The following is a 17,383-nucleotide window of genomic DNA, read 5'->3' as shown; positions in this document are numbered from 1 at the left end:
TTCCAAATCACAGCTCTTTCCTGTAATCATGATACCCTCCAGATGTTTTAGACTACAATAATCCTTGACCACTGGCCATGATGACTAGGTCTTATGGAAACTAGACCAAGACAACTGGAGAAGCCATTATGGGGCTGGACAAGAAAGCAAAACTAAAAGGAATCCTATAGTACCTTTAAGACTAAATCATTTATTTTAGCATGCAAAGGGATCTTGTAGCATCTTTGAGAGAAACTGAGAGAAAGCTGGTAGTATGATCTTTCTTGGGGTGAATAGCAATAGCAATAGCAGGTACATTTCTATACCGCTTATCAATGCACTTAAGCACTCCCTAAGTGGTTTACAAATTGTAAGCTAATTGCCCCCAACAATCTGGGTACTCATTTTAGCAACCTCGGAAGGGTGCAAGCCTGAGTCGAGCTTGAGCCCTTTTGCTGGTATTGAACTCGCAACCTATGGTTTGTGAGTGAGTGGCTGTAGTACAGGCATTTAACCACTGCACCACCAGGGCTCGTCCTTCCACATTTACTGGGGCTGGGGGCACAGGAACCACCTGAATGTAGAAAAACCACAAATCACAAAAACACCTCTTTAGGAATCTCTGGGTCCTCCAGTGCAACTCTGTGGCCATTGACCATAGAATTGCACTGAAGGAGCTACAAATGCCTAGCTGAGTGTTTTCCCTAGGAATCTCTAGGTCCTTCAGTGTGACTTTTGGCTAAAGTTGACCATAGAGTTGTGCTGGAGAACCTAGATATTCCTAGAGAGAATGTATTAATAAAATCTGTGAATAATCAAATCTGCAAAAGTCAATGCTGCAAATGTGGAGGGACAAGTGTAGTTGGTTGTGGCCCCAGAGCACAGTGCCAACCCCACTCTTAGGTCCCATCACTTATTGTTGTTGTTGTTGTTGTTGTTATATTCTTTTATATCCTGCTCTTCTCCCAGGACTGGGACTCAGGGCAGCTTCCAACATTAAAAAACAAAATACCCTGGACCTGAGCCATATCAGGACAATCTATATTCCATTACACCAGCTGCATGGTTTCAGCTTCAGGGCCTACTAAGAAGCAGGAGTTTACACTTCTATATGGAGCTTATCACACGAAAGAGACTGGGAGTTCATCCTGTGGATATCCCTGAAAAATCACACAATTACTGTGAAGAAGAGGCAGTATCGTGCCAGGCTAACAACTGCCAATCAGTTGGTGGCAGCCAATAGAAGGTTGGCTGGTAAGAAGAGAAAAATGCGGTTAGTGACAGTTGGAAGTCAGTTAGGGTTTTGTTTTCAGACAGTTAGGGTCCGGTTGAGGGACAGTCCAGAGGTTAGGGACTGTGAGAGCTAAAGTTGGGAAAAATCAACTTACTTCTGTGACAGGGACTGATAGGGAACAAGTTCAAAAGTGAGGGACTTAGTTCCAGTACATCACTCCAAGTGAGGGAGTTTTAGCAATAATAATAATAATAATAATAATAATAATAATAATAATAATAATAATGTCTGTGTGTGGGGGTCCTGAGTAACAATAACTAATATTCTCTGGGGAAAGTTGTGTAAAGGAAACATTGTGATAAAGTGGAAACGAATAAAGGAAAACCTTCAAGTGAAACAAGTAACACAAATGCCTGAAGTAACAGTTGTCTTAGTCATCTACAACTAAGTAAACAATGTTTGAAACATCCCCTTAATAAAGTTTTGTTATTATTTTAATAAAAGCTTTTCTGCTGGTTGAATATATTTACCACGCTACTAATAGCCAAACAGAATTAAAGAGTCGAATAAAAGTGGCAGGAACACAAGTTAAATAGAGTAGTGATTACAAGCAAGTCATAGTGACATAATTTGGGCGGTAGCAGTGGGATAAAAAGGCCCAGGGTGCTGTTAACCAAAAAAGAACAGTGTTTAGAAATAAAGAAGTCATCACAATTATGCATAACGATTTCACAAAATGATGTCACAAAAATCCCTCCATGAAATAGGTCACAAAGATGCATTGACACACATCTTTTTACTTTCAGCAGCAACACATTTCCGACATCATTTCGATCTCAATTTGTAGCGACCCCATGGATACATCAATTCCATAAAGTTATAGTCTACTGTTGGTCTTTACTACATTTGCCTCTCTTTCATGAGGCAGGGAAATGTATATACCCAATTATAAGCTGACCTCATGTGTAAGTCAAGGGCAGCTTTGGGGACCAAAATTATAGATTTTGATAAGATAGTCAAGGGTAATACTTAGGAGCATGTAGTGACATCTCCAAGACCCCATGTGCTTGGCTGCTCGGTTTAGGTCCTGTAGATTTAGGCCTGAGGTCCCTTTGATTGAGTTGATCTGGTGTGAGAACCGTTTGCCCAATGGGAAGAGGCCACAACCGAGTACAGTTGCTGGAATCCCATAGCATGGGACAGTTAAAAGTGGCGTTGAAACCGGGTTATTTCTGCAGTATGGATGCAGCAGGCGTAGCTCTGCTCAGAAGGATGTTGAGAAACTGGAGCGTGTCCAAAGGAGGGTGACTAAAATGGTGAAGGATCTGGAAACCATGTCCTCAGTGAGGAACAACTGAGGGAGCTGGGGATGTTTAGCCTGGAGAAGAGAAGGTTAAGAGGTGATATGATAGCCCTTGTTTAAAAACTTGAAGGGATGTCATATTGAGGAGGAAGCAAGCTTGTTTTCTGCAGCTCCAGAGAACAGGACCCCGAGCAATGGATGCAAGCTACAGGAAAAGAGATTCCACCTCAACATAAGGGCTGTTTGACAGTGGAACACACTCCCTTAAGTGTAGTGGAATCTCCTTCCTTGGAGGTCTTCAAGCAGAGGCTGGATGGCCACCTGTCACAGGGGTGCTTTAATTGTGAGTTCCTGCATGGCAAAATGGGGTTGGACTGGATGGTCCTTGTGGTCTCTTCCAACACTATGATTCTATGAATGGAGGGCGGTTTGGGATCCCTCCAGGAAGAGGGGGCTGAAATGGGAGTACATGTGCTGGGAAAGGAGGAGGGCTGGTCCCCCTGGGTCCCTCCCTGCCAGTCAAGCCAGCCATCCTCCTCCTGCTGCTGCCTTTGATGTGCATCCTTCCTGCCCGCCTTGCTCCATTGTTCCTCCTCCTCCTCCGCTGATGTCACTGAGCTGCTGGGGCTGGAGGCAGCGAGCATGGCTGCAGGAGGGCTGTCTGCTGCTGCCTCTGCCGCTGCTGCTGCGATGGCTGGCCAGCGCCTTTCCCCCTTGGCTCCCACCTGAGCCCCCTCCCCTCCCTCCGCCATGGAGGCCCCCAGCCTCAGGCATTTCTTGCAGAAGCTCAAGGAGGTCTTTGACGTCTGCGATGAGGATGCCGATGGCTTCATCCGGGTGGAGCATTTCGTGGCCCTGGGGCTCCAGTTTGGGCAGGGAGAGGAGGAGGAGGTAAGGCACTACATACGACTGGAGCCACATTGGGGGAATCGCCCGGTTTCATCCCGCTCTAACTGCCCGGGCTCTCCATTCTATGGGATTTTAGGAAGGGGAGTTTGGTCCCCCTGTCCGCCCCCAAAGCCCCTTATTCAGAGGCACCGGATGGAGAGGGTGCCTCATCATCCCAAAGGAGGGCAAAATGTAGGACATCGCAGAGGGGAAAATGGAGGACAGGGCCAAAATGAAAGCGCCTAGAAATATCAATTTCGAGTCAGGCTGGAAATGGAGGGGCTTATGGAACTGATCCGGGAAATGAAGGTGGAAATGTAGGACAGGTCCTAGAAACGGAGGAGGTGCCTGCTCACCCTGCCCTTAAATCTTTCCTCTGCTCAGATTTCTGCCCTCCTTGACCAGAATAGACCTGGGTTTGGTATTTTCCAGGAAGGGTGCTAGGAGGATGTGAAGTGACAGCATGCCTCTAAGCATGTGCAGAGGGTTTTTTCCCCCTCTCTCCATGTGTTGTGTGCCATCAAGTCATTTTCTGACTTATGGCAACCCTAAGGCCATGAGGTTTTCTTGGCAAAATTTCTTCAGAGGAGGTTTTGCCCTTGCCTTCTTCCCCTGAGGCTGAGAGAGTGTGACTGGCCCAAGGTCACCCAGTGGGTTTCATGGCTGAGCTGGGAATCAAATTCTGGTCTCCAGAGTTGTAGTCCAATGGTCAAACCACTATGCCACATCTCTCCCTCTAGCCACTGTAATTCCACCTGTTTGAGAGGAAAAGAAGGGCCTTTGTGTGGCTTGAACCTTCCAGGGGATTACAGTTCAGAAAGTCAGCCTGGAGGGATCCTAGGGGTCATTTAGCCCAGACTCTGCCAGGACAACTAAAGCATCCCTGAAGAGCTGGCCGTCCAACCTCTGCTTGGAAAGCTCCAGCAAAGGAGATTCTGCCACCTTCCAAGGCAGCCTGGCAGCTCTCACTGTGAGGAAGCCTCTCCCAATGTTTCAAGAATCCTCCCTTGCAATTTGAAGATGCCCCTGTTGCTGTTGGTGTTGGGTAGTGCTTAGAAATTACTGTATATACTCGCAAGTGAGTCTAGAAATTTTAGTCAAAAAATTGACCCACAAAACCAGAGTCAATTTATCCACGGGTCAATACACATACTTTAACTCTTATTTAACAAGGAACCATCCCTAGGTGAAAGTCAAGAGTGTAATCTGACCTGGAAGCAGTAACCCCTCTCTACTCTTTCATCCTTTAGTGTGAGCACATGTCTGCTGGAATGTTGTAAATTCTTTGGCTCTGTTTTCTTTTGCTTCATCCTTTAGATCTTTTGCTACATAGCCCTATGTATTACCCTCAATTTATCACATTAAAATCCATAATTTTGGCCCCAAAAGCCTCCCTCAACTTACACAAGAGGTCAGTTTATAGTTGGGTATATACAGTATATTTCCCTGCCCCGTGCAGAAGAGGCAAATGGCCCACGGTAGACTATAACTTTCAGAAATTGAAATGGTGGCAAGTCTACTATCAGCCCTGTAACGCTGGACTTTATGGCTGAAGTCCTGTGTGCCAGGGGCAGGAGGTATATACAAGTGTCGCGGAAGAACACAAGGCCCTTGTACAGAGATATCAGGAACCCCATAGAAGCCATTTCTCTCATAGGCCTTCTAGGTAGGTGTATGGCCTTGAATCTTGCATGTGGTAGTAGGACATGTTCAGGAAGGGAGGCAATGTGCCCAGCACTTTAGAGCAGCCATAGCAGGCTGCCATGTGTAATATAGAGCAGCCCTGTGTACCTGTTGTGAGCACTGGTGACTTCTGACTATTACTCATTTGCTTCTTAGTGCTCTTTGTTTGCGATATTGAACCTTGGACAATCATAATCATCATCATCATCATCATCATCATCATCATCATCACCATCATCATTTTTTTATTTATTTGCTACCTCTCCTGGAAACAATGTGCCTTTATCCTGTCATCAACTCCTATACACTTTCAGTTGGCTACTTGGCTTTAAAAAATCTCTGTTCCCCACTCCCTTCTACAGGTACATGTCTTACCTGCTTTGTCTCCCATATACACATTTTTCATGATTTTGCTAGGACTTTACAGGTTTCAACAAGTGATTTCACCAAGAATGTCAATATCTTTAGGGAAAAGCTCTTGTTCAAATTATTGCTTTTATTACCAGTATGTAAACAGAACATACTTGTTTTATCTAAAATGGCATTAGAGAGAGAGAGAGAGAGAGAGAGATTGAGCAGGAATGCTTGAGTTGTTTCGGTATTGGTTTAGCCACAAACCTATGTGAATGCAAGGAGGGTTTGTATGGTGTACTTGATCAAAGTGTTTGCTCTTGGAGAACTAGCGTCATTAAGGTCTATAGTTGTACTACAGAGTGGGATGAAAGTCTTGTAAAGGAAGTTCAAAGCATGGAGCCCTGGGACTGCCAAATAATTATTACATTGTTGCAGCCAGCTAAAGTCAGTGGGATTATTTTAAAGCCAGTGGTTTGAAGAGTGAAGCATTACATTGTAATCTTCAGATAGGAAACTAAAATGTAAAAATCTGGAATAACTGGTTTTTAAGATTGTAATCGGTTTTGTTACTGAATGGAACAACTGGACATACCATAACCAGTTTGAACATTGAAGATGTTTCTTTTGGTGGGGGTGGGTGGGATTGGTTGGTTTACAATCTATGGCCTCTACAAGACAACATTCCTATCAACAAGGACTATAATATGGCATTTGGCTTCCATGAGTGATAAATTGCAGCTTTTAAAGTTGCCATTCATTGCTTTTACTTACATGTCTGATCCAAACATGCTCAGAATCAATTATTGTTTGCAATATACTTCTGGTTCTTGCTTGTGTCAGTCTTGCACTGCGGGTCTCCTGCTGCAAGGTACTGTTGTTGTATAAATATTAAAATGAGTGGATGAAGACACCAATGGGCTTAACAATGTTGTTGGTGTTTTTTTAATGATTTCACAAACTAACCTGTGTGTGTATTGCTTGTTTTTGCAATCTTTTAAAAAACCTTTGCAAAAATATCATCTCTTTTCTAACTAACTGCCATGATCAAGATAAAATTTGGGAGGTTTTAAGAATGTCTTAATGAACCTTGTGTGTGCATGTGCCTTCAAGTCACCTGTAGACTTATGGCAACCTCATAAATTCCATACGGTTGTCTTGTGCATGTTTTCCCCTTCTTTAAAGAAAATCCAAGTAGACATGCTACATGAAAATTTACATTAGAATAAAAGATGGGGGGAAATGAGTAATTGCCTGGCCCATGCAAAACTGTGGTGACTGGATGCAAAGAGGTACTTCTGATATTCATGTGAAGGAAGATAATTTGATAGATGCAACCTTCTTTTATGTGCATGATATTTTTTATTATAATAACCCTCAAAATGGTTTACATCACATGAAAACTGCTTATACCAACCTGAAGCAGAACTACAGAATAGATGTAAAACATTGTCTACAGGATGTGTGTGTGAGAGAGTGTGTATATAAACATTTTATGGTTCTTGCTTGCATCTGTCAATGATTGTGTGTTCAAAGGTAGAACACTATGGGAAGAAAATAATGTTCATTTGCTAACTCATAAGCTCTGCAAAAAGAGAGCTTTGATGTGATGCTTAAAACTGAACAATTAGGCCGAGTGAGGTAATCCAAATGGGCCACAGGAACAGCCTTCAACTGCTACTCCTGAATTTCCTGCCTGTTCACTATTGTTGGGGGTTCAGAGCTGTATCTTTCACACTATTGTCCTTGTTGTTGTTGTGGTGGTGGTGGTGGTGGTGACGTGCCTTCAAGATATTTCCAGGTTATGGCAATCCTAAAGCAACCCTATCACATGGTTTTCTCTGCAAGATTTGTTTGGAGGAGATTTACCATTGCCTTCCTCTGAAGCTGAGAGAGTGTGACTTGCCCAAGGTCACCCAGTGGATTTCCATGGCCAAGCATGTATTGAAAGTGTGGCCTCTAGAGTCATAGTCCAACACTCAAACCACTATCCCAGAGTTGTGTCTTTCACACAGCCATTCTGTGACCACAAAACTAGACTGTTTACTCAGGTATAGTGGATTCCACTGGTAGTCTAGACTAAGAAGAGGGAGCATCTCAGGATGTGAAATGTCTTGGGATGGCCCTAAACTGTTGTTGTTGTTGTGTGCCTTCAAGTTGTTTCTGACTTATGATGACCCTAAGATGAACTTGTCATGGGGTTTTCTTGGCAAGATTTGTTCAGAGTAGTTTTGCCATTGCCTTCCCCTGAGGCTGAGAGAGTGTGATTTGCCCAAGATTTCTCAATGGGTTTTATGGCTGAGTGTGGAATCAAACCCTGGTCTCCATAGTCATCATCCAGTGCTCAAGCCTCTATGCCATGCTGGCTGTACATACCTCTTAAAAGGTACAGTTGTCCCGCAGCTGATCACCCTATGCAAGTGTTTGTGTTGTACAGCTGCATTAGTGGCATCCTTGCAACTGCCTGGAATTGTCACATTGGTTTGACAGTCTTGATGTTTTTGTGGTTGTGTTAGAGCCCTTAAAATTGGTCAGGGTTACAAAGCATTGGGGAAGGACTGAGGACAACAAGATGAGTCGGACATTATCTGAAAATAGACAACTTCCTTCTGATGGAGAGTTTGAACCAAGCACATGCAAAGCAAAATGGAAAAACCTGAAGTAAATGTTATATTTTTTTCCAGTGATCTGGGCTACATGTTTATGTGGAGGGAGACAGTTTATTATATTACATTTTTATCATTCACTTTCCCCAAGGAGTTCATCTTAATCCCATTGAGTCCCACAAATTATGGCAGTGGTGGCTGATAGTTTCCACAGCAGTGTCACAATAAACTCACTCCATCTTTTAACCCAAAGGTCAAGTTCCTGAACTCTATCCATAAAATAGGTTCACTACCTCAGATAACTCCTTAAAAGTTTGAACCAGGGGTAGGCAACCTGCGGCCTGCGGGCCGGATGCGGTGCGGTGAGGCCTTGGGACCGGCCCCAGCCCAGTCCTGCCGCTGATTGCCACCAGGGCCTTTGGCGTCTCGTGTGAGGGGCATGGTGGGGCAATTGTCTATAGAAGCCTCAGAAACATGCATTTATCCTAACATTTTTTAAAAAATCAGCAAATTTTTTCACGTGTCCTCCATTTTTTATTAAAAAAGTGTCCTCCATTTGAAAATGTTGTCCTACATTTGTCCCGGTTTATTTATTTATTTATTTATTTATTTATTTATTTTTAAAAAATTTAATTAATTATTTATTTTTTGGCTTTGGACCCCCAATTGTCTGAGGGACAGCAACCCGGCCCCTGGCTCAAAAGGGTTGCCTAACCCTGGTTTGAACTAAAGGTTGGAATGGGTATGCTGCCTCACTAACATAAGAGTGAGCAGCTGTTGAAGGTAGGGTAGGCTGAGAGAAGGCAATAGGTACAAGACTGCATGTTATGCTTTAAATTTCAAGCCTGAGGAGATGTGAACAGGCATCTCTCCAGTCCTAGACTGATACTCTAACTACTTCACCTTTGAAACTCACTAGAAGGTAGGATGTACGTGCCACACATCTTTGCCAGACAGGACAACACACAAGTTGTAATTTTTTAGTTTACTGTACAATAAGATTTCCTGTGTTTGTACTATTACCCTATTGGTCCATTTAGCCTTACATCTTTGTGTATGTGTGAGGAAAGGAGTTGTCTTCCCTTTACATAGCATCTATTGAAACATTACTAACTTCTTAGTAGTCACTGATTTTCTGCTTATAAAAGGAGCTTGATCTGCCAGGGGTTCAGATAATAACATTTCTCTTTAAATCATGAGAAGCATCACTACAGTAGTTTATTTCTGCAAAGTAAGATGCTGTTAAAAGCCAGCAGCAAGTTGAGCCTGGTTTTCCAATCAGTTGTCAACCTTTTTATTTCACACTTGCTTCTGCAGATTAGAAAAAATAGTATTCAATAACTCTGTAGTAACTGAGTTTGATATGCTCTGGGTCACTGCAACAGTCCATTCCATTACCTGTTTGAAATTTATTAACCAAGAGTTTCTTAGCTGCTGCTTTGTAGTGATGTAGCTGAAGACTTTGGATGTGGATGTAGAATGCTGGTGTCTTTTTAGGAAAAAACCTTCAGATTAAATATGACTTTGGCCCGTTACAAACGGGCATAAAAGTACAGACTGGGTCTGTACTAGGGTTAGGAAGGGGCGTCAAGAAGTGTTAGAAGACTAACCCTAGTACGGACCCAGTCCGTACAAAATGGCGGTGCCCTATGCACACGGGTGCCACCATGACTAACTACATCACGACCGCGCCGTGGGGTGGCACAGTTGTGACGTAGTGGGGCCGTGTGAGGGCACCTAGGGCACCCTTTCTGCGGCCCCAGAAGGAGCTCCGTTTTGGAGCTCCTTCCAGCTTTGCGTCACTGGGCGCAGCCTTTACATGGCTGCGCCAGTGATGCAGAGGAGAAAGGCCCCTTTCTCCTCCTCCCTGCTGCCGCCAGGTGTCCTTGGGGCTTGAAGTCCCAAGGACACCCCTTTCCAGGGTGTCCTTGGCCTTTTGCAGCTTCCCCGCAGCCTGAAAAGCGGTGGATCGGGGCCTCGGAGGCTGCCGGTCTGGCAGCTGAGGCCCTGATCCAGCGGGGAAAGGTCCGGTTACAGGCCGCCCCAAACGGGCGGTCTGTAACGCGCCTTAGTTACTGATTTTATGCCATATGTTGCTTTTGATTTATTTTGCTGTGTAATACACATTATATTCCCATAGTCATCCTGTTTGTCCATTTAGCCTTACAACTATGTGGCCTAGTGAGGAAAGGGATTGCTTGCCCTTTTGTTTTGTGATGATAGGGCTCTTATTTCAAAAAGCTCTATGAATGGAAAATTCTATAGATGAAGCATTTTGGTCTCTGTGCACCACTTTTTGCAGAGAGAAAGTTGCTGCATGTTGTGCCTCCATTTTAGCTGTTAGCTTGGGTGTGTTTGTTAATGACCAGAGGTGACTTAATAGTGCTGGATAAGCATGGAAATGTAACTTGAGCCTGGCTGCCATAAGCTCACAGCATACCTTTCTAGAGCTGGGGGTTCTGAAGATGCTAGTGCACACACAGGTAACCTCCAAGCTGCACTTCTCCAATATACTATAATTTGGGGTATGTCTGTGCCAAGTTGAGCAAATTAGTTCAAAACAAGGCAGCTAGACTTGTTTGTGGCTGCTTATTCTGTCATATCAGTCATAAATGCCATGACCTGTTGGATGTCTTGACAGTCTGGCAGCCTGTTAAAGAGGGATAGAAATTGTGCAGGTCTCCAGAAGATGTTGGGCAAGGAGTCCCAGCAGCTCTAGCCAGGATAGCTCAGAGTGGGAGATGCTGGAAGCTGCAGTTCAACAATGTCTGGAGGGACTTATGATTCCCACCTTGGATATAGAATGATGTCTGTACATAAGGTTTGGTTATCTGTGTTTGTTCAAAGTTGCTCATGAGAAAAAGGGAGAGATAATGAGCCCTGTGTTTGCTGTCAAGAGATGCCAGAGCAGACTGTGACTGCACCATCTGCATGCAGTGTGGTACAAGGCCACCCCTTTGGCCTCCAGGGTATGGTACAGAAATGCCCATGTACTTAACAGATAGACCCCTTGAGACAGTCAATCCTACTTACTCAGTCTAGATCTCTGGAGGCAACCTGGGCATGTGCACTCAGTGGTATAGTAAAGGTAGGATTCTTGGGGTTGAAGTACTAGGGCTTATTGATTAAGAAGGATGAGTGTACCTACTGTTTTCTCTGAGAGAACAGGAGTGGACAATAGTGGAGGTGGCATTTCTTGTCCCTGCACCCCTTGGGTAGCCTTACAGGCATGCCTTACATGATTGGAGGTGACATCCTATCACTCTGCTGTATTAAAACAGATTAATCACCTTGTCCACACTGAAAGTGGGACAAACTAGATGTAATACATTTTCCAAATAGGGCATCTGTATTTGTCTGTTGTGATAAAAATGACAAGGAGACCTGTAGCACCTCAAAGACTTAACACATTTATTTCTACAGTATGTCTCTTTCTTCTGTGCTTCTTTTAAAGCCAAAAATAGAACTAGTAGACTACATGTTTCTGTGGAGAAAAAGAGGGGCTTCTCAGCTGGAGGAAGAATAGTTATTTTCAGCTTTTCAAAATCGCCTTCCCTAAGAGGCTTTTTGGTCTGCAGAAGGAAGTATTTAGGGGTACTCATTGTACCTTTCTTTTTCAGTTTGGAAATCAGCATAGCATGGTGCTGTCTTCAGTGGACACATGGGAAATGAGGGAGCTGAGCATCCCCTTCCTCCTTGTTTATCTGTACTTGTTTGCAGCCTGTATGGCTGCTTTACAATAATAAAAATCATTTAAAAAAACTTGCACACAGACACACAGAGACAGCCAAAACTGGCAAGACAAAGAGGTGGAACTATGGGCCCAAACAGACAGGCCAAAATAAAGCTGATTCAGGTCACTTTGGGGGTATGCTGTTTAAATGACACATACATCTTAAGAGGCCAGAAGCTGCACCAAAGCCATGCTTCAGTCCTTAGGACTGGAGTGTGGCTTTGGTGTGGCTTCCAGCCTCTTAGGATGCATGCATCATTTAAACAGCACACTTCCAAAGTGACCCGAAGCAGCTTTATTTTGGCCTGTCTGTTTGGACCTTATATTATTTCTTTATATATCTCTTAATTGTACTTAAATTAGAACTGTCCACAGTCCAGTGCTGAAGATTTTATGGTAACCTGACATTCTGATTCAAGCAGTTTAAAAGGAATCCACAAACAATTTATGGCTGTAAATTTAATCAAGTTAGACTATCTATTGAGGCCTAAATATCCTGAAGGCACCAGATCCCATCTGGTCTCAAAGGCTAAGCAGGGCCACTTGTAGCTGCTTCAATCCAGCCACATGTTGTAAAGACTTTGATCGAAATTACATCATGCTTGTCAGGTAAGCTTGGAGAAAGTAATCTACCTCATAAAAATGGGGATAATTATATCTATTGCACTGAGCTACTTACAAAAAAAAAATACTTCAGGATTGTTACCTCTTCCATCTCCCCTCCTCAGGGCCAAAGACCTATTAGCTAGAGCTTTCTGGAAAATAAACTTAGAATTAAAGATACCTGATCCCAAGAATTGGTTTTCAGTACTAGAGCTGAGTGGCATTCAGACAAATCCTCATTCCCTAAGTTTCTTTATTTCATCAGTACAGTATTACTTAGGTGGTAGTTGGTTCATTGTGTTCCTACTGGTTTATAGATTACTGCTGGAATTTGGTACAAACTTCCCTAGAAGAAAATCGTAGTGAGCTCAGTGAAAGCTATTAGTGAGTAGTAGATCTATAGAGAATCTTAATAGGTTCATTTCTCTAAAAGTAATATGCAGTACTTGGTAATACAGCATTGCCTTTCTGCATCATTACCAGCTTAAGTGTGTGTGTGCGTGTGTGTGTGTGTGTGTGAACAAGAAAAAGCTTGGTGTACTCAATTAACTGTGGGAAGGAGGGAATGATTAGAGAGATGAATGAACACAAGAAATGTCAGACACAATTTCTGGCCATATAATGCATGGTTTTACAAGAACAGTGTGGTTGTAAATAGAATGCACAATATCATACATCTCTATTACTTCCTATTCAAAATATAATTAAAGGCATTCACTCGAAAATAAGCAGGGAAAGGGTTCCCCTGCCCTCCGCCTTTCAGGATTAATTTTGTCTTGGTTTTACTTAAGCACAGCAAGAATCCTCATTCTAGGAAGCAAGTTTGGGTATAGTCCTGCACATGGTTAGTCAGTAGACTGCAAAGTCAAAAGACAGTGACCGTTTATTCAGTGGAACTTACTTCAAAGTAAGGATATGCAAGATTATGCTTTTACTACTGTAGAGTTTGTAGTAACAGTAACCTCTATCAGCGTGTTTGTATTTTGGGGTAGATGGTTTCCACTATGTCCTCCAAAAACTGATGTGTTTGGATTGGATCCATTTTCATCTTAAAGTCAAGCAAGCAAAACTAATTTAATCTTCCTTTTCATTCACATCTGTTTTGGGATGAGATGTGGCTTTAATATTATGGCTATGTAACTGGGCAATGTATACATTTTAATCCTGTGTGAAGTTGAAACTATGGGCCAGGATGCTCTATGACGATAAGTGGAATATACTACAAGATCAAGAAGAAATTAAAAAAAAAAATGGATGTGACACAAAGAAGAGTTATATAAAAGAGATGAAAAAATGAATGACACATGAAATGAAGAACCATACAAAGATGAATCCCAAATTCTAGAAAGCAAGGTGGAAGCCGCAATAAGGGAATCTGGGAAGAAAACATCATATCAACTCAAGATGTATTGTGGACTGCTAGGCTTCATGAATTGTTATGTGCCTTTGAGTTGGCTGACTCTTTGCAAACTTATCATAGGCTTTATTCAGAAGAGAATTGCGACTACCTTCCTCTGAGGCTGAGAGAGTGTGACCTACCTAATGTCACCAAATGAGTTTACATGATTTGAGTAGGGATCTTCTTATTCAACAGACCTCTATAAATCATAATACCACACTGGATCCTTCTTGAGTGTAGAGTCATTCCTAGTAACATACCAGATAAGGTTGCCATATCCCCAAGGCACCCAGTATCCATTTGGACCATCACCAGGACTGGATTCAAAGTTTTCATTCTTTTAAAAAAAGTAAGTCTCTAGCTCTTGTAGGAACTATGATATGGGACTAAATGTGAAATTGTCTGTGAAATTGTGTGAGAAACAAATCCAACCCACCCTTTCAAGCACAAGGGAAGTGAGAGGCAGCATTTAAGAAGCGGGGGGGGGGGGGGGGATATTGTAAAGGTACAAGATGAAGTACAGGAGAGAGTTAAGAGGGAAGAAAGGATGAGTGGTGTGAGCAGTGGCATGTAAGAAGCCACAGAGGGATGTATTGCATAAGGTGAACATAGAAAAAGGGCAGGAAGGGAAGTGAGTGGGGTGAGTAGCAGAGAACAATAAGCAACAGGCTTGTAAGGCAAATTTGCTAAGAGGCAGTGGTGTACCAAGGTCACACAACAAAGCTTAGTTTTTACTGGTTCTCTCAGGACAGTGGAAACTAAAAATTGGTATGAAGGCAATGGAGTCACTAGGGTTGGCATCACCCAGTGCAGTAACTCATAATTTCACTCCCACTTGCCTCCTCCATACCGCACCATACAGAATCCTAAGTAATATTTTTGTACTAATGTTACTCATAAATTGTAATACCTGTATATCACTGAATGTAATGGCTAGCAAAATTAAAATTATACCTTTAAATTATAAAACCACATGCACAGCCTAAATGCATTTACATGTAATTGTTTCATGAGGTTAAAGTGAACATTTTGTAAGATGTGGTTTTTTTAAAAAAAATATTAAAAATAATTTAAAAAAGTTTTTAAATTAAATTTTACAATTTATAATTATTATTTTTTTCAAAAACCCAAGGCATCTCCTTTCTCCTCCTACAGTGTCCCACCACACTAACACCATCTTTTCAGCTTTTTAAAGGAATGCATACAAATGTCACAGCCCATTTCTGGCCCAAAGCAGATGTTTGGGGAGCAGTGGTGTCACCCCCCCCTTTAGCATGTCATTTGATGTGGCCCACATCCCCCCATATTCGCAGGGACATCCCTGTATGAAGGCTGAAATATAGTGGAAGAAAACAATGCAATGATGAATGTGCTGCATTTGCATAATTAAAGTGCAAACTAGAATAATTTGCATAATATCCAAATTAGATGCCTGGATTTGAAGAAGTGAAATGTGGCAACACAAATGCCACATGAATGTGAGTAGAAAAGGCTTCCAAGGCTTGTGTATATATTACCGTTTTGCCTTTCACTTGCAGCTTTTCCTTTCACTTGCCTTTCACTTGCAGGTAATTGCTGGCAGTTCGAAGAGGATTTTGCTTTTCTTGGATGTTCCATAACACCTGGCAATCAGCATTCTGTCCCAGCACACACACACACACACACACACACACACACACACACACACACAAAGGTGTTTGATACTCCAAGCATCACATGCTGTATCCTGCTATCCTTTGTTGCTGATATGATATATTGTCTTGTATTTTTGGTGTGACTTCATTCTTAAACCAATACTTGGCCTTTGTATCTTTCACAGTTTCTACAGATTCAGTACTTACTTACTCTTTTCCTTGTGACAAGCTGCAAAAACCGTATCTTCTGCTCAGTGACTGAGGGCATGGGATCCCATTTCTTAGTCAAGGAAGATCATAGTCACACATATTGGATTCTATCTCATCTATACTATTTCTATAGGAAAAATGAAGCGAAAGGAGTCTCACTGTGTTGCTAAACAAGCCCTTAGACCAGCAATGGGAATCACACAGCCTCTAGATGTACAGTAATTGGACAGCAACTCCCAGGTTTTCTGGGTAGAACTGCTGGGAATTGCTGTCCAAAAACACCTGGAAAGCCATATGATCCCCATTCTTGATTTAGCCAGTGTTTCTGAGGAAGATTACTATGTTATGGTTGCTTCATTGCTAGGGCAGCCAACTTTTTTTGGTATGATTTCTGTGCCTTTTTGAAAGCCACTTCACCAGGAACTCAAAGATATAGCCATGTTAGTCTGTAGAATCAGTACATAGAAAGATCTTGTAGCACCTTTGAGACTAACTGAAAGAAAGAAATTGGCAGCTCGAGCTTTCGTAGACTTCAGTCTACTTCATCAGATGCATCTGAGGAAGTAGACTGAAGTCTACGAAAGCTCATGCTGCCAATTTCTTTCTTTCAGTTAGTCTCAAAGGTGCTACAAGATCTCTCTATGTACTGATTTACCAGGAACTGTTTAGCAAGTGAAACTTCTCCTGATGTACAGTTGAAATTATAGGAAAGTCTCACAAGCAGAGTTTCTCCTTGTCAAGCAGATGTTAAAGACACATGCTTATTAACATACTTGTGATTTGTCTGTTGGAAAACATATTTTGTTTGCTGTTAAATGTCTATTGAACTTAATTAAGTCATATAACTTGCAGATGATCTCCATTATGAGAGGGTGTATCTGCACAGGCCAGAATACTCCTGGAACAGCCTGTAATATTCTGGTCCCAGAGCTGCCCTGAAGTCCCCAGGATCCTCTGCTGTGATGCCCAGGTGGCTACTGTGCTACCCAGCACTGCTGCTACACTTGGTTTTCCATTTTTTTAATTTGGAGCAAGAGCAAACAGAAGCTGCTAAGAATACAAACCTTTTGGCTTGTGGATTTTTAAAAAATAATACTTACAGAAATGAGTGGTAAAAATAACCCAAGCAAGCATGTTTCCAGCAACTTCACAGTGATGGAATAATTAGTTTCTTGCTATAGTTTCAGAGCAGTGGGGTGCACTTCCAGTAGGGACACAGATCAAAGAAGGATGCTTTTATTTCATAAAGCACTTTGGCAGACATCTCAGTTGCTTCAGTGCCAGGAAAGCTTACTATCTTGGCTCCACTAAAAGAAAATCCATCTGAATCCTAAAGGAAGCCAAGAAGTAGTTCTGTCGTGATTTTTTTTATTTCTAGTGCCTTAATTTGTACACCATACCATCAAAGGCTTCTTGTACCCGGGGTTATAAAGACAGTCACCAGCCATGTGCTTTCTTGGATGAAACTGAACTTGATTTGTTTCCCACATGAAATGGTCACAGTTTGATGGGCCAGTTGTGTTTTTCATGAGAGCAGCCTCTAGTGGTACATCTACTAAGCAGCCGTCAAGAGGAAAGATATGTTCCCAACACTGTCCAATATTGGACATTGAGTCCAACAGGAACATATGATATTGCCTAGACCTTTGATCCATCTAGCATAGGAGTGAGGGATGTTTGATTGTTTATGTTGAGGAAAGCATATCCTTCAGAGGAAAGCAGTGATCAACCTGCCAAATAAATCTTGCCAGGAGAACGCC

At 42.4% G+C, this 17,383-nt stretch overlaps 1 protein-coding gene across 3 annotated transcripts in view; it reads left to right on the top strand.

Moving 5' to 3' along the window:
• Window positions 1-3,140: 3,140 nt before the first annotated feature.
• RAB11FIP4 (RAB11 family interacting protein 4) overlaps window positions 3,141-17,383 on the top strand; it is a 274,208-nt gene continuing 259,965 nt past the window's right edge. For all 3 annotated transcript variants that reach the window (XM_042453654.1, XM_042453653.1, XM_042453652.1), the window contains exon 1: window positions 3,141-3,407. In XM_042453654.1, the coding sequence (XP_042309588.1) occupies window positions 3,267-3,407 (141 nt within the window). In that variant the 5' untranslated portion in view covers window positions 3,141-3,266. The remainder of the gene's footprint in view (window positions 3,408-17,383) is intronic.

The sequence above is a fragment of the Sceloporus undulatus genome, chromosome 2 (assembly GCF_019175285.1).
Source record: "Sceloporus undulatus isolate JIND9_A2432 ecotype Alabama chromosome 2, SceUnd_v1.1, whole genome shotgun sequence".
NCBI classification, from domain to species: domain Eukaryota; kingdom Metazoa; phylum Chordata; class Lepidosauria; order Squamata; family Phrynosomatidae; genus Sceloporus; species Sceloporus undulatus.
The sequence above is the reverse complement of the archived record's forward strand: the minus strand, read 5'-3'. Positions and strand labels throughout refer to the sequence as shown.